General features: G+C 38.5%; 3 protein-coding genes across 3 annotated transcripts in view; 2 read left to right on the top strand and 1 right to left on the bottom strand.

Moving 5' to 3' along the window:
* Nucleotides 1-18,170, top strand: part of LOC149130117 (E3 ubiquitin-protein ligase MIB2-like) — a 24,268-nt gene extending 6,098 nt beyond the window's left edge. Inside the window, exons 3-6 of the mRNA XM_089345834.1 lie at nucleotides 5,204-5,426; nucleotides 10,693-10,868; nucleotides 16,772-16,911; nucleotides 17,993-18,170. Coding sequence (XP_089201960.1) covers nucleotides 5,204-5,426; nucleotides 10,693-10,868; nucleotides 16,772-16,911; nucleotides 17,993-18,072 — 619 coding nt within the window. The 3' untranslated portion in view covers nucleotides 18,073-18,170. The remainder of the gene's footprint in view (nucleotides 1-5,203; nucleotides 5,427-10,692; nucleotides 10,869-16,771; nucleotides 16,912-17,992) is intronic.
* LOC128251409 (uncharacterized) overlaps nucleotides 1-25,000 on the top strand; it is a 191,774-nt gene that overhangs the window by 26,342 nt on the left and 140,432 nt on the right. The gene's annotated exons all lie outside the window — the stretch shown is intronic.
* The window catches only part of LOC149130116 (nuclear factor NF-kappa-B p100 subunit-like), a 30,244-nt gene continuing 26,677 nt past the window's right edge, over nucleotides 21,434-25,000 (bottom strand). Inside the window, exon 5 of the mRNA XM_089345832.1 lies at nucleotides 21,434-21,487. Coding sequence (XP_089201958.1) covers nucleotides 21,434-21,487 — 54 coding nt within the window. The remainder of the gene's footprint in view (nucleotides 21,488-25,000) is intronic.

The following is a 25,000-nucleotide window of genomic DNA, read 5'->3' as shown; positions in this document are numbered from 1 at the left end:
CAAAGCTATAATAAAAGACGCTTGTCCAGGGGTTACATGCAATGAAATTGACCCCAGAAGCATGTTGTTGGGAAGCAAAGGTCTTACCACCCAGTCATGCCAGCTTCTCTATTCATCAATCCATCTATCTATCTATCTATCTATCTATCTATCTATCTATCTATCTATATATATATATATATATATATATATATATATATATATATATATTATATATATATATATGTGTATATATATATATATATATATATATATATATATATATATATATATATATATATTAATAATAATAAAGGAGTTACGTCGTAACTCCTTTATTATTATTAATATAACCAAAAGGATCGATTCTTGAAGAGTCTGCATATCTTCACTGTCGTTTTTTTCTGCTATTTAGGTGATGATTTTTTAAGTTAGCTTACCAATTATTTTTGTTGGTAGTTAATTTATAATATATATATATATATATATATATATATATATATATATATATATATATATATATATATATATATATATATACATATACCTGAAGATGCATGGCTTTGTGGTTAGGGTATTTGACTCCCAGCCGTAAGGTTGCAGGCTCGATTTACTGCAATGTGTTGTGTCTTACAGCAAGATACTATTTTACGTTGTTCGGTTCACTCAACTGGCAAAAATGGCCAGTACATGTATTTGAAAGGGACCAGTCTTGACATACTCTGAGACTCCCTAATCAGATCAAGTATATATATATGATCTATATATATATATATATATATATATATCATCATCATCATCATCCTCGTTTAACGTCCGCTTTCCGTGCTAGCATGGGTTGGATGATTTGACTGAGGACTGGCGAACCAGAAGGCTGCACCAGGCTCCAATCTGATTTGGCAGAGTTTCTACAGCTGGATGCCCTTCCTAACGCCAACCACTCCGAGAGTGTAGTAGGTGCTTTTACGTGCCACCGGCACGAGAGCCAGTCACGCGGTACTGGCAACGGCCATGCTCAAAATGTTGATTTTTACGTGCCACCTGCACAGGAGCCATTCCAGTGGCACTGGCAACGACCTCGCTTGAATGTTTTTCTAATATGCCACCGGCACAAGTGCCAGTAAGGTGACGCTGGTAACGATCACGCTCAAATGGTGCAATTTACATGCCACTGGCACGGAAGCCAGACATCTGCTCTGGCAATAATCACGCTCGGGCAGTGTTGTTAGTGCTCCCCTGGCACAGGTGCCAGTCATCGAATATGGTTCAATTACGATTTCACTTGCCCTCAACAGGTCTTCTCAAGCAGAGTTTACTGTCCAATGAAGGAGAGATTGGCATGGGTGCCAGTCATCGAATTTGGTTCGATTTCGGTTTCAATTCACTTTCCTCAACAGGTCTTCGCAAGCAGATTTTAGTGTCCAATGAAGTAAAGATACGAATAAGTGAGCTGGCTACACTTCTGGCAGAGGCCACAGATTATGCTCTCACTTGGCTTGCCGGGTCTTCTCACGTACTGCATATTTCCAAAGGTCCCGGTCACTAGTCATTGCCTCGGTGAGGCCTAAAGTTCGAAGGTCGTGCTTCACTACCTCATCCCAGGTCTTCCTGGGTCTACCTCTTCCACAGGTTCCCTCAACTTCTAGGATGTGACACTTTTTCACACAGCTATCCTCATCCATTCTTGCCACATGTCCATACCAGCGCAATCGTCTCTCTTGCACACTACAACTGATGCTTCTTAGGTCTAACTTTTCTCTCAATGTGCTTACACTCTGTCGAGTTTGCACACTGACATTACATATATATATATATATATATATATATATATATATACATATAAAGTAAAAAGTTATAAGATGCATATATTTCTTTCACCAGTTGATATCTTTGAGATTACAACGTTTCACTGAAGTTTTCGTGTAAGATAAATCATTTTAAATGTGTGCATCTGTGTATAGGTTATAAATAACACAGTGTAATCGTACAATTTACAAAGTAAAACAAGTATAAATGACAAGCATATCAGTTCATACGATATCATGTTTACATCCATTCTTCAATGCAATATACACATACAACGACAAAACTTTATTTCCATAAATTAATATATGGAAGACAATCATTCAGAAAAGAGTTTTTTTATAGAAGAGAGAAGGCTATTTAGTAAGATAGGAGAGGTGTCTGAAAAGTCTTGAGCCTCAAAGAAACAAAACATGGAACAAAGCTTCTGATGATTTATTTTTCAACATAGTCACCCCCCATCCTCGATGGCTGAATACTTTCTCCAGCGGTGCTGAAGCGCTGTTATCCCGTTGCAGAAACTTCCTACAGCGTCTATGAGGTCATTGTCACTGGCAAAATGGCGACCAGCCAGGGCTTTTTTCATTTTTGGAAATAGATGAAAGTCAGAGGGGGCTAAGTCTGGCAAATAAGGCGGATGGGGAACAAGTTCGTATCCACAATCATGAATTGTTGCCATGGCAACCACTGAGATGTGGGCTGGAGCATTGTCGTGGTGAAAAAGGAGTCTTCTAGTGAGCATTCCCGGCCTTTTTTCTTTGATTGCTTCTCGGAGGCGTTTCAGGTGCTGAGAATAATACAGCCCTGTCACGGTGTGACCCTTTTCAAGGCAATAGATCAGCAAGACACCTTGAGAATGAAAAGAAAACTGACGCCATGACCTTTCCAGCTGAAGGAATAACCCTGGCCATCTTTGGGGTAGGAGAAGATGTGTGCTTCCACTGCTTTGATTGTTCTTTGGTTTCAGGCTGGTAGTGATGGACCCAACTTTCGTCCATAATAATAAAACGAGGAAGAAAATTCTCTTCATCAGCGTCAAACAGTTCCAGATTGCTCGTGTACAAAGTGCACCTGGTGCGTTTCTGTTCAGGAGTCAAAATGCGAGGGACCCACCTTGCAGAAACCTTTGAGAACCCAAGTTCTTTTGTCACAATATTGTCTGCTCTTTCAGTTGAGATGCCCAGTCTCTCGGCAATCTGACGACATGATATTGGGCGCTCTTGCATTATCATACCAAGAACAAGATCAAAGGTTGTCCTTGGTGGTTGCAGTTGGAGGTCTCCCTGGTCTTGGATCATCTTCCACGCTTCCGTTCATTTACCCAGTGTTTGACTGTTCCATATGAAGGAGCATTGTCTGTTAAGGTTCTCACCGTATCTTCATGGATTTCTGATGGAGTCATGCCTTTCAAATGAAGGTACTTTATGACAGCACGATACTCAGTTTTCTCCATTTTCCTTGTAAATTTGAAGCTTGTTTATTAAAAAATCTGCAGCAAATAAAATTAAAATATCAAAATCCTGAAAATGAGCAAGAATACTCCGAAAAGACTGTACTTACCAGAAAATATTGTTTCAACTATATAGCAGCCCTGATTCTAGGTTAGGCTCAAAACTTTCCAGACACCTCTCGTATCAAAAAGGAAGCAGTAAATATGCATACATACATGCATATATACATATATATATATATAAATAAATAAATATATATATATATATATATATTATACATAGAGAGAGAGAGAGAGAGACAACGAGAGAAAGAGAGAGATATGTATATTAAAAATGGGGTGGGGCGGTTTATGGAATTACCCTGGGTTTTCGGTTCATAAAGGTTTTTGCTTTATGGCGTATCGTCAGACCTCAAAACCTTTTGGCCTAAGACCGCTTCTAAATATGGAGCGGGGAAAAGATTGGGATTTATGTTTTCTGCAAACGATCCTTTTCCGTTCCCTGGCAAGAGGCTATCCTAGAGACCACGTGGTTTCTGTTAAATAGAACACAATTGCAGCGCTTCTACATATTTACTGAAACCACGGGTCTCTCATAAATATGAAAGGATTTACCCTCGGATACTCCAGCAATGGACTATACACCCGTATGCTGCTGGAAAAGATAATGGACGTGATTAGGGGTATGAGGTGAAGAGTTGAGGCTTTTCTACCCTCCATATTTAGAAGAGGTTTTAGGCCAACAAGTTTTGGGGTATCGTTACGCCATGAAGCTAAAACCTTTTTGGACCGGAAACCCAGAGCAATCCCAGAAACAGGCCTTCCCCAGTTTTAAAATCTACACTGCTCTACGTCTTAGAGAGTGCTTCTTCTCCGGATTTATATATATACGTATGGATGTCATTAATCAGTTTATTTCAAGATATTCTATTTTTCACTTTATGTTAACATCCGTTGGCCAGCTAATTTCCACAACTGTACACAGTTTCTCTATGTATGTATGTGTGTGTGTGTATGTATTATGTATGTATGTATGTATGTATGTATTTATGTATGCATATGCATGTATGTATGTATGTATGTATGTACGCATACACACACACGTTGTGATATAAATGTGACTGGTCCTATCCCAGGAATTCACAGTTTTTGAGTTTTATTACAAATGGAGGAATGGGAAATGGAGTATCGACCCATTTTGCATCGGACACTTGTTGGTTGGATAGTGCATAATTGCATGTGTTGCATCCTCCGGTGCAGATGCATCTCATCTGGTGTCTTATTTTAAAGAAGATACCTCATTAAATATTCTTGGTTTCACTTGGCCTGTTGTTGCCAGGAGGTTGTTGGCTATAATGCTATAATCCAAGAACCTACTGACAACAGCAACATGCCAAGTGACACCGAGCACTCTCCCACCCACAAGGAATCGATGCAAGATGGGTCAAAATGATCGTTGTGGTGAATAATGATTCTCATGAACTTCATTTTACATTTTCCTCATTCATCATATATATTTATATATCCAACAGTAATGTATATAAATCTCTCTGTATATATATTTGTGTGTGTGTCTCTGTCTATGTGTGCGTGTGCGTTCATTAATTTTATGGCGATGAACAGTTTTATGAACCCCTTATTAATATAGCAGCATCAAAAGTATACTTTAGAAATTTTAATTCTTCTTTACTAGTCTTGATCTGTTAATCACGTGTTCACTCTTGTTCTACTCCATTAAAACTTACTATAGTCAGGAATAAAAGGTAGGTTAAATTGAAACAACCTATTTATGACATCTTTATCCTGTCTAAAACACATCCTCATAGCAACTTTTAAAGGATCTTACGAAAGGTTGATTTTACGGACAAACATTAAATGTACATGATTAGTTTGATCAAATATGCAGGAGAAGACAATAATGACACATTGATATCCATCCTGATTTTCATGTAAATTTCCATTTTCTATTTTTACCTCCACAAAGGATTCAGTGGAATTGGAAGTGAAGAACCATAAGACAAAGACACCATTGCTTGAAGCCCTTTCCCGGGGTCACCTCGGAATAATAAACTGTTTAATAGCCCGAGGTGCAAACGTAAATGATGTTGATGGTGAAGGCAACAGTTGTTTGCACCTTGCTTTGAAAACAGAAGTGTTTGATTCTGAGGGAGCACCCATGGATATACTAAATGAAGTAAGTTCTAAATTTGTTTGTGTATATTTATTTATATATATGTGTGTGTGTTTGTGTGTATTTCTGTATATGTGATTCTGTGTGTATGAGTTTGTGTATGTGTGAGTTTCTCTGTGTGTGAGGGAGAGAGAGAGAGACAAACAGACAGACAGACAAACTTTGCTTATCGCGTATCAATTCCCACCTCTCAACCTCCATCCTCCATTCCCATTTCGTGATCCAGTCTCTCCTTATGATCCGAATTATATTATGTAACAAACAATATTCCATCTCCTTTCACTCTCAAAGACGTGGGTCTCACCTCGGTCGAGAGGTGACCCATCTTGGATGTTTGCCATATAAACACAGCCATCACAATATGAGGGAGAAGTGACCTATTTAATAGAGGAGATATTATTCTCAATTAACAATGATGCAGGATAGAAGAGATGTCTGAGCTTTATAGTGCAGCTGCCATGGTAAATACATCCGGTCCAGTCTATGAAGAATTCTGACTGAAAACTGCTCTCTACCCCACTTCTTGTACACGAAATACGTCCACTGACTTCTTGTGGACATGTCATAACAATGTTCAATGTTAGGACACTAGAGAATGAATACAATGAAGCATGGTCCTTAGTGAGTTTTCTTGTATTTAAGTTCTGTATGTACACTCATGCACACACACACTCACACACACAAGTAAGGATTTTCAGTTTGAGTATACATCTTGTAAAATGCTGTTTAAAGCCCATTCACTGTATTCGGCTATCTCATGTCATCAACAGTATGGGCTTAAATACTACTGGACTTTTTGCTGTCATCTCATAAATAAAGCAAATTTTTATACTTATATTTTTCAAAATTAAGATAAACAAAGTACTTTCTTTTAATCTAAAACATATTCTCCTTCATTTTCTACAATGCTCTTCCATCTATCTGGTAGACTTGCAAGTCACCTCTTCCAAAATTTACTTGTCCAGGATTAAAAATGCTCCTCCATTACTGTTCTGACTTTGTCTAAATATTGATTTTGAAGACTGCGAAATAAATGATAATCCGATGAGGCAATGTCCGGCGAATATGATGGGTGGGGCATTGTTTCTCATTCAGACTGCTCCAGCCTTTGGAATGTCATGCTCGCTGTATGTGACCGAGTGTTATCCTGATGGAAGAATAACTTTCGTCTTGAAACAAAAGATGGTCGTTTTCCTCCTGTCGCTGACTTTAGCCGCTCACACTGCTCACAGTAGATCTCCTTTGTTATCGTTTGGTTTGGGTTTAAAAGTTCAAAATAGACTCAACTTTTCATATCTCACCAAACAGTTAACAACACCTTATGTGGTTGAAGATCTTCTTTACCCTGGGGCGCCGGTACTTCTCCTTTTGCCACCCAATGTCTATGGCACTTGATATTTTTGTAGAGAACCCGTTTCTCATTACCAGTCACTATCCGATTCAGAAAATGTTCATTCATGAGATGTGGCAGCAAAGAAGAGTTCATTTTCGTATCCTGCATGTGATTAGACTCGGAAAGTTTGAGAAGAACCCATTGATTCAATTTGCTAATTTTTCCGATGGCACAAAGGTGTCAATGAATGGTTGAAGGACCAAATCCAAGCTTCTCTGGTGGTTCCTCAACAGTTACAATGGGAGTGTTTGCAGGACGAGGCTCGTCTTCTAGGCTGTAGATTCATACTCAGAATTTCTGGAATCACCATTGACACTGGTTCACGCTTATTGTCCAATCGCTATATACTGCATTAATATTCCTTGCACTATCCGTTGCGTTACCTTTATTGAACCCATAAAGCAAAATATGCCGAATATGCTCTTTTGTCACTTCTATGACAGCTTTGAAAAGTTAACTGTTAAAATCGAACTGCACTTTTCACAACTTGCACTATGAATAAGCACAATGTAAAATTACTACCTGTTTTTACAGCAAGTTGATGCAGGTAGTTTAACCCGTCCCCCTCCGACTATTAGTTCAGGAAATTGAACTTAAAATTTGTTCATGGGATGACCCAATACTTCAGTATTTTCTTCATGTCCGTAGATTTTATAAAATATGAAAGAAAGTGGAATTCACTCCACTCTTTATTCGACCCATCTTGTACTGTTGGGGCATGGGTGCATGTGTGCCTTTGTAGGCGAACATCTCCGCATGGTTGTGAGTGTGTGTGTTTATATGGATATCTTTAGGGTTGCAAAAACTGACCTCGTCTCTGCTTGTGCCACATAAAAATCACTAAGTCCACACTGTTGAATGGTTGGTGCTAGGAAGAGCATCCAGCTGTAAAAATCCTGCCAAAACAGTTACAGAACTTTGGTGCAGGCTTCTACCTGGCCGGTTCTTGTGAAACCATCCCACCCATGCCAACGTGGAATGCAGACTTTAAACGATGATGACGACGATGATGATGGTGATGATGATAGTATATATATATATATATATATATATATATATATATATAATATATACAGATATAGGGCAGGGAATCGTCAATTAGTAATAAAATTAATAATTAACAATTTTGCCAAGTAGTTCAGTATGAAAAAACCTTTATCGGTAAAACCATTTATAATCATAAATATACAGGGATTAGCATGAGTTGCTTCTCCAACATACTGAGAATTTAGAAATAGCAGTCAAAGAACTACTGATTCCAAACTACAAATTTTTTCTCTAACGGATGGCGATATTTATGGCACACACAGAACAAAAAACAGAAGAGAAAAGCAAAAACAAACCTGCCTTTAGTTAATCGGGTAAGACGTTTCACGGTTAAGGGTATGAAGTTACCCTATTCCGATCTTCAGCCACAATATTCGAATAAATTTGAAAGTGTCTAATAAAAACTCATGTGAATTTTGACCATGCGACATCAAAACCACGTGAGGAAGGCACTTAGGAAATTTATCGGCTAGTGAGTTCAAACACTTCACTCCAAAGAATCTATTCTATGTGCGTCACAAATAGTCCCATATAAAAAATTTGTAGTTTGGAATCAGTAGTTCTTTGACTGCTATTTCTAAATTCTCAGTATGTTGGAGAAGCAACTCATGCTAATCCCTGTATATTTATGATTTTATATATATATATATATATATATATATATATATATATATGTTTACTACCACACATATATATATACGCATGTCTACACATACATGAAAGTCATAAATATAATATAATAAGAAAAGGGAGTTAGGTGCAAAGTGGGGTCATACATAATCTCTATCATTGTTTAACGTCCGTTTTCCAAGATGACATGCGTTGGGCAGTTTGAGTGGAAGCTTCCTACGTGCCACATGAGCAGAATCCTAAATATTGTATTCAAATTTTAATTTTAATTCAAATGAGGAAAATGCTTTTTTTTATTCATTATATAATTGATTTCTTCATAAATATAAAATGTGTCTGAAACCCATTTGTGCTCTGATTTATACTACACCACTTTGGGGGCCTTCCCTACGTTGGATCTGGAACTTAAAGTGGAATGTTCACTGCATGCCTGAGTATACCTTTGTGTTTGTTAACATATACATGGGAACTTATATCGATTGGTCTGTCCATGTGAATGTAGATATAAGTGAAAGAACAAGTCTATCTATACATTAGTATTTACATCAATGTCCACATATACCGTTGATACGCGGATATGCTGTACTGAACCCTATCTTGGTATCCTTATTATTAGAATACCTTTAAGGCGGTGACATGGCTGAATGGTTAGCACGCCGGGCAAAATACTTACTGGTATATCGCCCATCTTTACATTCTGAGTTCAAATTCCACCAAGCTCGACTTTGAGTTTCGTCCTTTCGTAATCGATAAATTAAGAACCAGTTAAGTGATGGGGGGCTATGGGATAGACTTACTCCCACCCCACAAATTTCAGGCCTTGTGCTTATAACAGAAAGTATTATTAGAATACCTAGATTTTGTTGGATTCTGAAAATAATTTATAATGTCTCGACTAACGACCCTCCTTGTTTCGTTCGGTTTCCTTGTATGACTCCACTGTCTTGTTTTTGTTACCAACTTTGACCCTCTGCAAATCCCAAATTGTGATTTGGTTGGGGGCCAACTGCCCTTCGAAGCCACCTATTGTCATTCAGTGCTTGAAATGAGGAGTAGAAGTACAGCTGACAAATGATGAAGGGTCGTTCTTTATGTTACTTGTCCTGTTTTCCATTTGTTTCTCTCGTTGTTTATGTATTCGACTCTTTTCTATTCGTATTTCATGTTGTTTACTGTTTGTGACTTCCTGTACCCACATATGCGTGTATATGTATGTGTGTGTGTGTGTATTTATATATGTATATGTGTGTGTGTGTATGTGTGTAAATATCGATAAATATGTATGCATGTATGTATATATATATATATATATATATATATATATATATATATATATATATACATGTATATATGCAGCCTCTAAATATTGGTAGATCTTTTGGCATTTATTGTCAACTGTTGCAACTCTCTGTTTCCTTTATGAATAAAGGTCACTATACTAACAGACTTCTGTTGTATTGTAATGTCTTCTTTGGTGAGAAGAACAGACATTGACACCCAACTACCACCCCACCTACTGGAATTGTCTATCAGACTATTAGTGTGAATAATTTGTTAATAACTACAATGTGTTGGTGTGCTGCCTCAGCTCTGACATTAATTCCTACTTCCTTTACTTTACTTTCATCATTCAAAGATGCTTCTTGCTTAATTAAGGAAACATTAATGATATGTTTGGTTATGTCTGTGTGATATTGATTTTGTTATGTTATGTTGTTGGTGTTTCTGTTTCTGATATAACTTATTTTATTTGTTCTCATGTTGTGTTATATTCATATATACAATACTCTTTCTTATGATATGGCCACTTGTCCGCCTTTATCAAGCCAATTGTGTAGATAGGTTCTTGTTGGTTTGTTGTTGCTATATTTGACTTTATTGTTGAATATGTTGATATATGTCTGGTTTACAAGTAAATATTTACTCACTAAATATCAATAAGCTTGATGTTAATCAATAAGGTTTGTCCTACTCAATACAATGACAAAATATTTAAAAGATGTCTCAGTGTTGAAAATCAAGTAAAACCATGAAAATGGGAAATGGACTCAATTAAAGATGATGTAGGAGGAACTCAATATTTTGTAATTGTTTTAATTACTGGATAAACAACCTATGAGTAAATTTAGATGTAATTAGGGGCATTTGTTATGAATATTTGTGTAATATTGTTATCATTTTATATTTCATCATTTGTAGTGCTGCACCGACCTCAGCCTGAAAACGGAGGAAATGTTCACTGGAGGAGTAGTTGCTAGATATCTAACCAGCCTAGGAGCCGACTTGCACCATAAAAATAATAACAATAACACACCATTGGACCTTATTAAGGACCCAAATTTGAGAAAAAAATTTGAAACATTTTTACCACCAAAGTAAGTATTTCCTGGCAATGAAAAGATAAACCATTACATTTTCTATTTTGTATATAATCATGTTTATATGTTTGTTTAGTTTTAATTCTACCAATACATTATACTGTCGCTAGTGTTTTCGTCAAAGGCCACACAATAAAACAATATACAGTTGTCAGGAGATCAAAGAAAGAACACTATTTTGATTACATTCACATGATTCGTAGTGTTGACAGTTATACTTCACTGTCCATCCCCACCTACTTCTCTTAGTTCCCTATTTTAAAGATTTCTGATCAATAGGAAAATATAGATCTAAATAATGAAGTGAAGGAATTCCAATTTGAAATTGTTATTTAGAAGTAAGTGGAATTTATCTGTCTACCAACATATTTATCTTGCTTTTCTATGTCTGAATCAGTCAATATAAAGAATGGTTTCATAGAAAAATAACCTACAAACACACACCAACAGTGTATATGTATATTTCTGCAAATACTGATGGAACATTGCCACATATCTTCACAGAAAAAAATAAGCTGCCAGGAAACGTAAATAATTCAAGTAACACATATACCATTACTAGGTGTTTTAGTCGCCTTAGACTCCCGTATTTTATAAGATTTGGCAATTTCTTTGCCATGCATCTCTCTGTATTAACTACTTAAGAAACAGACACATATCCCCCTTTGTGAATATACAAACCTTTCTTTGTCTCTGGAAATTCAGTTATTGTTTATAGATATTGATTTTTGGACTGTATAAATACAGTTCTGTTTTATTCAATATACAAGCTTCAATAGATTTTCTTTTCTTTTGCAAATGATCGATTATGTGAATGTTCTAATAATAATATAATGTCTACAGAGCGCAGCTGAACTTACTGGAAAGGGGCAAAATAGGGGACAGAAAACAGAATTTAATCAAAGAAAGGCAGCAATAGAAGCTAGAAGTAGATGCACGATATATATATAATAAAACACCTCAAAATGGTGCATCTCGTGCCACCTGCACAAGAACCAGTCCAGGGGCACTGGCAACGATCTTACTTGGCTTGCCGGGTCTACTCACGCACAGCACATTTCCAAAGGTCTCGGTCAGTAGTCATCGCCTCGGTGAGGCCCAATGTACGAAGGTCTTGCCTCACCACCTCAGCCCAGGTCTTCCTGGGCCTACCTCTTCCACGGGTTCCCTCAACTGTTAGGGTGTGGCACTTTTTCACGCAGCTATCCTCATCCATTCTCACCACATGTCCATACCAGCGCAATCGTCTCTCTTGCACGCCACAACTGATGCTTCTAATGTTCAGCTTTTCTCTCAAGATACTTACACTCTGACGGGTATTCACATTGACATTACACATCCAACGGAGCATACTGGCTTCATTCCTTGCGAGCTTACGTATGTCCTCAGCAGTTACAGCCCATGTTTCACTGCCATGTAGCATGGCTGTTCGTACGCATGCGTCATACAGTCTGCCTTTTACTCTGAGTGAGAGTCCCTTTGTCGCCAGCAGGGGTAAGAGCTCTCTAAACTTTGCCCAGGCTATTCTTATTCTAGCAGCTACACTTTCAGCGCAACCACCCCCACTACTAACTTGGTCGCCCAGATAGCAGACGCTATCGACTACCTCTAGTTTTTCACCCTGGAATGAGATAGAAGTTGTTTCCTGTTTGTTTACAGTCTTTATTGCACCTGAACATCTGCCACAAATAAAAACTAACTTGCTAGTTAACCTGCCTTTGATGTTGCTGCACCTCTTATGTGTCCATAGCTTGCACCGGGTACATCTCATAGAGTTACTACCTACTCCTTTTCTACATGCTGAGCAGGGCCATCTACCTGAAGGGGTTTGTGTTTTATCTACCTTCCTACTTATTAGGATTTTGGTTTTAGCTAGGTTGACTCTAAGGCCCTTCAGTTCTAGACCTTGCTTCCACACCTGAAACTTCTCCTCTAGTTCTGATAGTGACTCCGCAATTAGGGCAAGGTCATCAGCATAGAGGAGCTCCCAGGGGCAACCTGTCTTGAACTCCTCTGTGATTGCCTGGAGGACTATGATAAATAAGAGGGGGCTGAGGACGGAACCTTGGTGGACCCCTACCTCTACCCGGAATTCATTGCTGTACTCATTTCCAACCCTCACCTTACTGGCAGCATCTCTGTACATGGCTCGCACAGCTCTCACTAACCATTCTTCTATCCCAAGTTTCCTCATTGACCACCAGATAAGGGATCGGGGGACCCTGTCAAAGGCTTTCTCCATGTCAACGAAAGCCAGGTACAGAGGTTTATCCTTAGCTAGGTATTTCTCCTGCAACTGTCTCACTAGAAATAAGGCATCAGTAGTGCTTTTACCTGGCACGAACCCAAACTGCATCTCATCTAAATTGATTCGCTCCCTAATTAGTTGGGCTATGACCCTCTCTGTAACTTTCATAACCTGATCTAACAGCTTGATGCCTCTGTAATTATTTGTATCTAAAGCGTCACCTTTACCTTTGTAGCAGTTGACTATGATGCTGCTACACCAGTCATTGGGTATGACTCCCTCGTGTATCACCTGGTTCGTAATACGGGTGACTAGGCTATAGCCAACACTGCCAGATATTTTGAGCATCTCTGCAGTGATTCCTGATGGGCCGGGGGCTTTCCCGGTCTTCATACTCTTAATTGCTTTATCTACCCTGATACTATCAACTCGGATAGCTGGTCCCTCTATTGGGTCGACATACGGCAGGCTCTCTTTCTCCCATTCATTCTCTTTATTAAGCAATCTATCGTAGTGGCATCTCCAGACCTCTTTCTTTGCAACCTCATTTAATGCAAGCGTACCATCATCCATGCGAACACATTTCTCTCCTACAACATCACTATTCTCTCTCCTACACTGTCTTGCAACACGAAATACCTCGAGTCTTTGGTCCTCACGGCGCAGAACATTGGCAAATCTTTCCTTATCTGCTTCCCCTCTGGCTAAATAAACCTGTCGCCTAGCCTCCCTTCTGGCACATTGGTACAATTCCCTGCTACCACCGTTCTTCCAGTCCTTCCAAGCCTGTTTCTTTTGTCTAATAGCCCTGTCTACCTCCTTGTTCCACCACCACGTTACTCTGGGTCGGGAGGGGACCTTACACCACCCACAAATCTGGTCGGTGGCTTTCAACAGGTTGTCCCGCAGAAATCTCCAATTGTCTTCCACGTTGTATGATGCTATATCCCCTTCTATTTCGTTAAATGCTTCAAGTAACTTGTCTCTAAGTCTCTGTCCGTTTGCAGGGTCTTTAAGCTTCCACACCCTTCTCCTCCAAGCCTGTCTAATTCTGGGCACCCATTTTGCCTTGATCCCAAAGTCGCTAACTACTAATCTATGTTGTGGGGTACATTCTTCGCCAGTGTAGGTTTTGGCATTTATAAGCCGCCCTCTTTCCCTATTTCTGGCGAGGATGTAGTCGATTTGGCTAGAGTGTCTGCCGGAGCGGTAGGTGACTAGGTGACTGGCAGGTTTCCTGAATTTGGTATTGCAGACCATAAGATCGGTTGCATCACAGAACTCCAGCAGTCTGGTTCCCTCCTCGTTGCGGGAGCCGAAGCCATAGCCTCCATGTATGCCATGGAAGCCTCCAGCACGACGTCCGACATGACCGTTGAAGTCTCCAGCCACAAAGAGAAGGTCCCTGTCACTCGTCGACGAAGTAGTTTGCAAGAGGGTGTCATAGAATTGGTCTTTCAGACCATCTGGTAGCCCCGGTTGAGGTGCATAGGCTGAGATGACAGTAGCTAATCTATGATGAAGCACTAGTCTGATCTTAAGTACTCTGTCACTTACTCTAACGACCTCGATTACCTTATCCACCCATTTCTCCGTTAGAAGTATTCCTACGCCCCCGACCCCGTCAGTGTTCCCTGCCCAGAAAATCTTGTACCTGTGTTCTTTGCCTGTGAGGAACCTCGCAGAACCTCCTCTCCATCTTACTTCCTGGATGCAGCACATATCTACGCGTCTCCGTTCAAGCATCTCAACAATTTCACCAGATCTACCTTTCAGCGTGCCGACGTTGAGAGTGCCAATCCTAACAGTATGGGTGTTGGGGGTGTGGGCCTGTAGCCTGGGAAGGGGAAAAGCAGTGTCGTGTACCTGAAAAGAAAACTTGCAATTGGAAGAATTCATAAGCAAAACAGTACCTACAACCTGCAAACATTTCTCAAACTTAATGCGCTACCCAAAGGTAGGGGAGAGGATGGCCAAGGCCACTAGATGGGTTCCGGGAGACAGCCGAGGATGACAGGATGACAGAGGAATGCACTTCCGGTGGGGGGGGGGAGGGCGGGTTACCGTCAGCGAGTAGATAGGGCTCTTAATTGTAGATTTTAAATATTTGAGAGACAACAATGCATAAATTGTAATTTTTAAAAGAGCAATGAATTCTAGGTGAATAGAATATAACGTAGCATGAATTTAGGAAGCTTAGAAAATGAATAAGTATGAATTTAAGACAACAACTGAATTCAATTGAATTTCATGGAGAGAAACAAGATAAATAATAGAGGGCAAACTAAAGCGCGAAGGTATGAGATGTTTGAGGCCGTAAATAAATAAAAATCTCTATCTTAACTGCATCTTGGAGACTTCGTCGTAGTATGTCAGCGGAGATAATGGATTGAGATAATTTAGAATGGATTTCTCATTTATATATAGCCAGAACCTGAAGACCTTAAGGAAAAACTACGAGAGAGAGAGAGAGAGAGAGAGAGGATGGAGGGGTAGACAGAGGCATGGCGAGAGAAAAGATCATCATCATCATCATCATATATATATATATATATATATATATATATATAAAGAGAGAGAGAGAGAGGGGGACCAGTCAAGCAGCACATCACGCTGTAATTCTTGGGCTGAGAAATCAACACTTAAAAGCCATAATTTTAAGGAGCGATAAGAATTTTTGAATAAAGGAAAATGGGTAGGGGTGGGTAGGTACCGCCAGCGAGTAGATAGGGCTCTTAGAACATTTATAAATAGAAGGTCTTACAGCTGTTTCCAGGATATTTATTATATCCCTTCATCGGAGACGATGTGAGAAAATGGTTAAGCAATAGTTAATTTAGATAAGATAGGAAAAAGAGAGTGAATTGGAGGAACGAAAATAGATGTTAGACATGCAGGGATATTGTATTTCTAAATCCATTGTTTAGGCAGAATGGTATACATATAAGATTCCAATACCCATGAGCAAAATCTACCCGTTTTAAAAAATGGTCATTCCGAGTATAGAGATTATACACAGTGTTGTTGAATCAAGGGTTATATATATATATAAGTAATATTTGTAGGCACGCCAACATGGCTATCTGTTCGAATGGACTCTACTGTTTAACCCCAAGAGAACAACTCGTCCAGCTTGTTAACGATGCAGAGCTGCTTCCAATTAATTGAGAGCAGGGGAGCGAAACCCTACCATCTTCTACCGATGGTACCAGCAGACCAGACCTGGTTTCGGGCTATTTCTGTCACGCCTCAGTACTGGATACTTCATCTACTAACCTGTAGAGGCGGGATGTATATAATAAAGTGTATATAAAGAAACCTGTGTAGATATATTTGTTCAGACGAAATGAGCTTGATGTTAGTACTGAAATATATTTCTGGAATATATGTAGTTCCCTGTGTGTCAATCAATTTCTATGATGTATCAGGTTCAAGACAAACATTTATTAATTCATGTATATGTTTGTGTGTGTGTGTATGTGTGTGCCATTTAACTACCCCAAACGCGGTTTGTATGTAATTGTTTAAAGAAGAATTTCTGCTGTACTCTTATTAGTCGCTGATGTGTCTCATAATATTCTCTACTCTAAACATGTACAGAATCTAATATTTCTTATAAATGAATGATATTGGTTTCATATTTTGTCCACAGATGTTTATGGTGCAGAAATAAAGAGGCCACAACTAAAGTCCATCCATGTGGACACCTTGTCGCATGTGAAGAATGTTCAAACACTCCACTTAAACGATGTCTGAGGTGTGCGAAACCTGTAACAAACAGAACTGGAAATGGTAAGAAAACCTTTGCTGATCTGTCTGTTTGTCCTGCTTTTCACATTGACCTTATTGTGTAGAATAATATACTTTATGTTTTTGTGTAGACACAGGTCTGCCATAATCTGGCATATTTATAATAAAAGGTGTTCCTAGTGTCTTTTCTCTGTGATAGTATATCTCTCACTACATCCACTAAGCATTGTCCTTATCCAAGTAGGAAACATGTCACACTTCAAGAGGGTTGTAATCTTCAACATAAAAACAATGGAGGATTCAGCAAGATAATTAGTGAGTAATTGAAGTATCAATAAATATCCATCAACTCTATGATTAATTATGAACCATTAGCAGATAATTAAAGACAACAGCACTTACAAGGACATCATTGTCTTCTTTGGTAACGTATTAAATTCAGTAGAATATTTTAAAGGGAGTAAAATTATGTGTCACCAGTTTGAGAGACTTTAACACACAATTCCATGTTGCTATGTTGGTTTCTGGATGATATTAAAGTTAATAGAGACGCAGTTTTGTTTGTCACTCAAACAGATGATGAAACCTTCAAACATATCCTGAATAAGATGACATTCTGGTGAACTGTGAAGTTAGAATTACAGATTATCAGCAACAACGTTTAACAAAGAGATTAGGTGTATGTTTCTCCTTCTTGAAGTGGCTGCGACATGTGTTTGTTGTTATACCTTTGATGAATAAATTTGTTGATACTGGAATTAAGCAGGTTATTAGTGAAGATTAGAGTTTTGAGAATGCAATTAGGGTTATAGATATAAGCAAGGAAAACAACACTTACAGATTAACTGTTATTAAGTGATATAATTACAACATTGTTAGATTATGTAGGATGTTTTAACAGAGAGATGAATTTTACAAAGATCAATAAGATTGTGTTTTGGACCTAAATATTGACTATTACATGGGACCACTGTCGAAAGTATAAAAAATATTGACCAAAACCATTATGATCGCTGGTTGACCATTGATGATATGAATGTCGCTCAATAATAAAATATAGATTATTAAAATAAATATAAAGAAATTGTGTTATAAATATTAAACTTGGAAACTCATATTTCAGAGAGTCCAAAGTTTGAAGAGAAGGGAATGCAGACTGTGACAGAGACAGTTGATGAGTATAAAATAACAGAACTTAATTGATTTCTATAGGTTTTTACCTTCACCTGAGCTATTTTGTTTATTAGAATGGTGAAGAACAGATCCCATTTCTAATTTCCATTTGAAGGTTTAGCTCCAAAGTAATTGTATTAAAAATATTACTGAAATTTCATGACGTCGAGGTGAACATGGTTGGTAAAATGGATAAATTAAGAGACACAATAGAGTTAATATTGTCTTCTGGAAGAGGGAACTATAATTTATTTTTGTTTAGGTGTAAACTTGTGAGTTTATAAGAAAGTTGTTTGTTTTCCCGCTAAGACCTTTCGTAAGTTTTCTGATAGGTTGTTGTTGTTGTTGTTGTTGTTGTTATGTCGCCAGATGTCTGCCGTAATATGTTGTATTTTCTGGGGCTGTGTACCCTGAATGTTTCTGCTTAGAATACATTTTGTAGCTGCAAATTATAAAATTATAATTAAATATTAGCTCCGTATAAGAATATTCACCATGAACTTAATTTTATTTAATGTTAAATTTAGTATTGAACCGTGAACATCTTTTTACATTTAAACAAAATGTTGGTGTTTATACAAAACATACAAACAGAAATAGAATATGACTTGAACACACAAACCCTTTTTTGTAACTATATATAATATACACTTATTACATTGTTTGAACAGCATTTACCATCCATATAGTCATTCTTTTTGTAACACTTGTTAGATTTTAGATGATATTAATGCTAAAAGAGACAGAGTCTTGTGAGTGTTTCACCTTTTGTTTATAATTCTGACTTGATTGTTGCATTCCAATTAGACTACTGCCACAGCTGTTGTCTTCCTTTGCCAGGTTTAACTCCTTATTTCCTTCAATTTGGATGTCTTGGCAATTCTTTATCCCCATCTGTTTTACTCTTTCATACTCCTCCCATATCTCTACCATCTCCTCTCTTGTGTGCTGTCTCTGAATCGTCTAAACCCTAGTTTTGCTTCCAGCTCATCTCCGCTCCGGGACTTCTACACATTCATCTTCCACTTCTTGTGATGCTCACTTCATTTCTTAACAGTTTTCATACATCCTCTACGCTTAATGAAACATTCCACTTTAAAATACAAGTCAGGGTTCACCAAGGATCAGTCCTCAGCCCCCTCTTATTCATTATAGTCCTCCAGGCACTAACAGAGAAATTCAAGACAGGCTGCCCCTGGGAGCTCCTTTGTGCTGATGACCTTGCTCTAATAGCTGAGTCACTGCCAGAACTGGAGACAAAGTTTAGGGTATGGAAGCAAGGTCTAGAATCGAAGGGCCTTAGCCAAAACCTAAGTCCTAGTAAGTAGGAATGCTGTCAAATCACAACTCCCTTCATGTAGATGGCCCTGCTCGATCTGTAGAAAAGGCGAGGGTAGAAACTCCATATGATGTGCACGGTGTAAGCTATGGACACATAAAAGGCGCAGCAATATCAAAGGAATTCTAACCGGGAAAATATTTTTTGTGTGTGGCAGATGCTCTGAAGCAATAAACACTGAAGACGTACAGAAAACAGATTCTATCACATGCCAAAGGAAGAAGCTAGAATTAGTTAATAGCTTCTGCTACCAAGGCGACCAAGTCTGTAGTGGGGGTGGTTGCTTTGAGAGTGTAGCGACTAGAGTAAGAAAGTTCAGGGTGCTCCTACCTTCGTAGGCAACTAAAGGCCTCTCGCTCAGCGTGAAAGGTGGACTGTATGATGCATGTGTGCGAACTGCCATGCTACACAGCAGGGAAACATGGGCCATGAATGCTGAGGACATGTGTACGCTTGAAAGAAATGAATCTAGTATGACCCACTGGATGTGTAATGTCAGTGTGCATATACAACAGAGTATGAGCATCCTGAGAGAAAAGTTGGGCATAAGAAGTATCAAATGTGGTGTGCAAGTGAGGCGAGTGCGCTGGTATGGCCATGTGTTACGTATGAACGAAGACAGCTATGTAAAGAAGTGCCACTCCCCAACTGTAGTAGGTACCTATAGAAGAAGCAGACCCAGGAATACATGGGATGAGGTGATGAAGCATGACCTGCGAACATTGGACGTCACAGAGGCAATGACAGGAGACCGGGAACTTAGGAGACATGCTGTAATTGGGAAGGAACGGAAACTAAAGTGAGATCGCAGCCACGCACGTCCATCCCTGTTAAGAATACTCCCGATGCGTCGGGTGATAGGATATGCTTGAGAAGACCTGTTGAGTCAAGTAAAACCAATATCGTAGCTGTGGCTGGTGCCTCCTTGATGGCTCCCGTGCCAGTGGCACATAAAAAGCTTCCACTACACACTCATAGTAGTTGGCGTTAGGAAGGGCATCCAGCTGTAGAAACTTTGGCTGACAAGATTCGAGCCTAGTGGATCCAATGGATCTCCAGACCTCAGTCAACCGTCCAACCCACGCCAGCATGGAAAAAAGACGTTAATCAATGATAATGATGATCATAAAATCTGTCCTTCATTTGGAAACAGAATCTCTTATGTAGACATAACAGCTCCCTCTACATTTTGTCACCTCAACTTCTAAGTTTTCAGAATAGTCTCCTTCACTTCTAATTCTGTCTTTTATGTATCAGAACCTATCAACTACGTCTTTCATTGTTGTTATTACTACTAACTGTTCTTGTATACCTACTATTTACAAGGTCCTCCCTTCTTCTAACTTCCCTCTGATCCCATTGTACCTATTGTGTGCATTGGGTTCACCATATAGGATTTCCCTCCACCTCCTTTTTTCCTACATATCAAGAATGATAACTTCTCAGTTGATGTAGATATTCGTGGATAAAGCGATTCCTTCAAGACCTAAGTGTTGTAGACATATGGTATATATGATGGTGAGTCCTGCTTCCTTTTCTGCTAAAATTCTTCTCATTGTAAGGGTCACCTTAAGCACTCTCCATTATTGGAATTTCTCTAAATCATGGCCTTGATCCTGTAAAAGAAATCCTTTTTATGAGTCAGGAAACCAGAAAGATTAAGCTGCTGTCTTCTATAATATGTAATGTGAACTAAGCACTATTATATTTTTTCGTAATTGAAATCATTCTGGTTTCCTGTCTGTTTCTCTGTTAATTAGTCCAGGGGTTAACTAATATTACTGGTCTTGTTTGACGTTTCAATCCCCACTTTCTACATATTTCTAAATGTTGATACTTTTTAATTATTTATTAAACATGGGAGTAAAGACATCACTGAAATCTTGTTCCTCTGGAATAAAGTTGCTTGACAGGGTATAAAGCTTGGAGATTTAGGTCTCTCTCTCTCTCTCTCTCTCTCTCTCTCTCTCTCTCTCTCTCTCCACCTGACCCAGCACGGCTTCTCTGCATTGAGAGGTCACAGATCCATATTACAGGCACCCGATTAGAATGTCAGAAAATAGAATCGCAAACGGATTCTTGAAGCAGAGCCAACTGACGGGAGACCTAGGGGTAAAACAAGAAGAGCTTCGTGGATAAAATCCATAATTTCAATTTGTGATGTTTGAGAGTCCTTTCAGAAATTCTAAAGAAGGTTCCTCTGATAGGATTGTATGAAGGATATGCCTGAGGACACTACCCCTACAACACTCGTATGAATAGAGGGCAGAGAAAATGGATGGATGGATGAAATGGTTTAACTGTTGGTGGTCTTTGTTGATTATTTGTTGACACATATTCTCATGTGTAATTTTCAATTATTTTTTAAACATTTGTCTCCATCTTCAGCCTTTTTTTTCGACTTCTTTGTTATTTCTGTCAGCATCTTTAGAAATAGAGAACAATGTTTTCTTGTTTCCTTGTTTCTTAAGTATTTCTCATTCGTCTATTCATATGATTTCTTTGTTATACAAATATAACCATCCTAACGAAGCTGTAGAACAGAGTTTCCAGATTCTGTACAAAGGATTTACAAGTTGTGATCCAGCGAAACGTACACTTGGAACATTAAGGGAAGCTCTTGATGAAACTGAACGAAACTTGAATATCTAATCATGAGACGCAAAAGAAATTTCTTGTAAATGTTGCTGTTGTTTAACCCCAAGTCTACCTTCAATAAGCAGAGACCTATGATCAAATGGCTTCCATCCAGGACCATCCTGTCGTTTCTGAAGGTATAGGGATCCCAGAACCACATTGTCTAATTCATACTTCTATAAGATGATAAGTTTTGAACTGAGTAGGTTTTGGCTACTAATTCTAGCAGATCTATCTACTACATGGGAATCCCTTTATTAGTTTGTCTCCCTTATTGTTAGAGATTAACTGCAGAAATAACGATAAACTTTGAAATTTCATTTGTTGTTGATGTTGTTGTAAGTCCCATCATCTCCCTAGACACTTCCTCTGATGTATAGACAAATTTAAAATCATGTGAAATTCTTCCAAATATGAAATGTGTAATTCCATTTTATAAATCTTGCTAACAAGCATATTTTGCTTTCAAGTAGAACCTTCTTGTAGACACAATTGTCAATAAATATATGGTTTCCATTCCTCGCAGCCACTATTTTTACATTAGGAACATTTCATAGGAATTCAACAAAGTTTTTAAAAAAGGTGACTTTTCACGTGACCGACTCGGACTTGGCTCAGAGTGTTTTTGGTAATATCTCTATATACATAAGGAACACATGTATAATTTTAGTGTTCAACCACTATGGGTTTCAATAATATGCCCTACCAAACTTTGAGGGCCACACCCCTCGTGGAGCGCGAATGTCAATTTATACGATTTTGGTGCTGAACGCTTTCAAAACGTTTCATAATATTTGTCCGAAATTGGCTACAGCATGTAATCTGCAATCAGAGGGGCCAGAATCTGCCATCAGAATTCCTCTATTATCTTCCTCCATATTCACGTTATTGGCCTTTCAAATAGGAACATTTTCATGGGCGGAAATTAAAAATAAAATCAATATTCAAGGGACCCCCATTGGGCCGTGATGTAATACAAGAAAATGTGTGGTGCATTTTTTGACTTTGAGGATTGATCTGTCCATGATCAGAATACTGATAATGTTCAAGGTATACTATAACATTTAGAGGCTCCTGAAAATGGCTTAGGGTGAAAAAATATCATCGTTGACAATTTTCGCCTCGTACGTTCACCATGTGAGCATTTAAACAAGGGAATGTAACTTGTACTCCAGGAATGCATTTATCCAAACTTTATTCGTTCAAACATTCAATTTATTTTCTCATCTCCTTGGTAGTTAATTCACTTTCCAAATAAAATGGAAAATAATTGGATCACGTGCGCTGGTGCGCATATGGTACCCTCTAATAGATTCACGCATCCACTCCTTCATTATTTGTAATGAATTTCATACCCCCTACTGGATTCGGCCGCACACTTTTGGTGTGTATGCGCAATAGTCCTCTAAATCCAAAATATTGACACACATCAATACATAAATGTATGGTAAGCATTTTGCATTCAGTTTTACTCCGTAATTTGGCTACATTGAATATAAATTTCGAAAAGGCACCAATGGGCATTATTAACCCTTGTGCCAGGAAGTTAGTCACGGAAGCAATCTACCGAAACCTTTGATTTAAGTGATCATATGGTGCGGAAATCACAGCAATTGAGGAAAGAAGAGGCTATTTTGAATCATCCTGACCCAAAGAAAGGTAGGAGAGCACTTGTTTCTGACGTCCCGGGATGGATAATAGAAGTCTATGTGTTGGAAGAATATTCCCGTGTTTGTCCAGCTAAAAAGGAAATTGTTACTGTAATTGAGAACGGATTAAGGGCCCACCAACTAAAATAGCCATTGCTTTGCAGAAGTTTTGTGTGGAATACAAGAAAAACGCTGCATAAAAGGTAGACTTTTTAATGTTTTATGAATTGCAACTGAAATGAACGGATAATACAATTGTATGAGTCGGAGGAATATTGGCTTCTTTGTGACTTGCAACCAAAATGCTGTGTTCCAGTTACTACCTCAGGCATGCATTCAGTATGTGTCTACGAGTATCACCAACATGCAAAACGTATCGACGCTGCCATTCCTGGTAGTCACAACTACACAGACTTGCTTGGCAAAATGGTCTGCTCCGTGAGCAATCGAGATTCTATGTTGGTCCTGTGTGAATCATGTCCTTTTGAACAACGTTTATTAGACGCATTTTAATCACTCCGAGGTTTAGTAACGCACAAGCAGTGGGCACATGTGGACTGGTCCGCTCCTTTATGAATACCTTCCCCAGTAAATGCCTTCATTTCAGAGGCCTCTAAATATCATATTGTATATTGTCAATATTCTTATCATAGGTAGATCATTTCTCAAATTGTAGAACCTCAGCAGAACTTAGCACCTTCAAGTAACATTCTACACCTTGTTACTCTCTGTAATTTTACAGTTTTTCCTATTTAGAAGATCACATTCATACTAACCATAATTATGGTCCCTATTTTTGAGTATGGTCGAGGTCGTATTGTGTTTTCGCTTCATTTCATAGGAAACATTATGTTGTCGAACATTTCTGTATACGTATTTGACGCTAATTAGATGTGTTTTATAAAGCATTTTAGAAACATTTTCAATTAGGTGACGTCAAAGATCATTAGTGACTAATGTGGTAAAGTAGTGTTGGTGGAATGGGGTGTGAGCAGGGTTTCATATTCCTTGTAATGTTGTTAACTACGACATCAGGAAGACAGTTTCTGTCAGATAAATATTTCTACAAAAGTGTCAATTTTGTCCCCTCAGATTTGTTTGTAATTGAGTTTTCAGCCCATTCAGAGGCACTGTATTGACTAAGGGGACATCAAAGAAGAGATAACAGTTTGGTTGATATATAGAAGAGGGTATCCTAGATTATTGACAATCAGTTCCTTTCTACCATTTCAGATCTTTGCACTGCTATAATGTAAGGATGAAGAGTTACCTGTAGCAGAGTGAAGTTTTGTGCAAGTGTATCATCATTGAGGACACCTGTTATCATTTTCTG

This window comes from Octopus bimaculoides, chromosome 30 (assembly GCF_046866305.1).
Source record: "Octopus bimaculoides isolate indiv1 chromosome 30, ASM4686630v1, whole genome shotgun sequence".
NCBI lineage: Eukaryota > Metazoa > Mollusca > Cephalopoda > Octopoda > Octopodidae > Octopus > Octopus bimaculoides.
The sequence above is the reverse complement of the archived record's forward strand: the minus strand, read 5'-3'. Positions and strand labels throughout refer to the sequence as shown.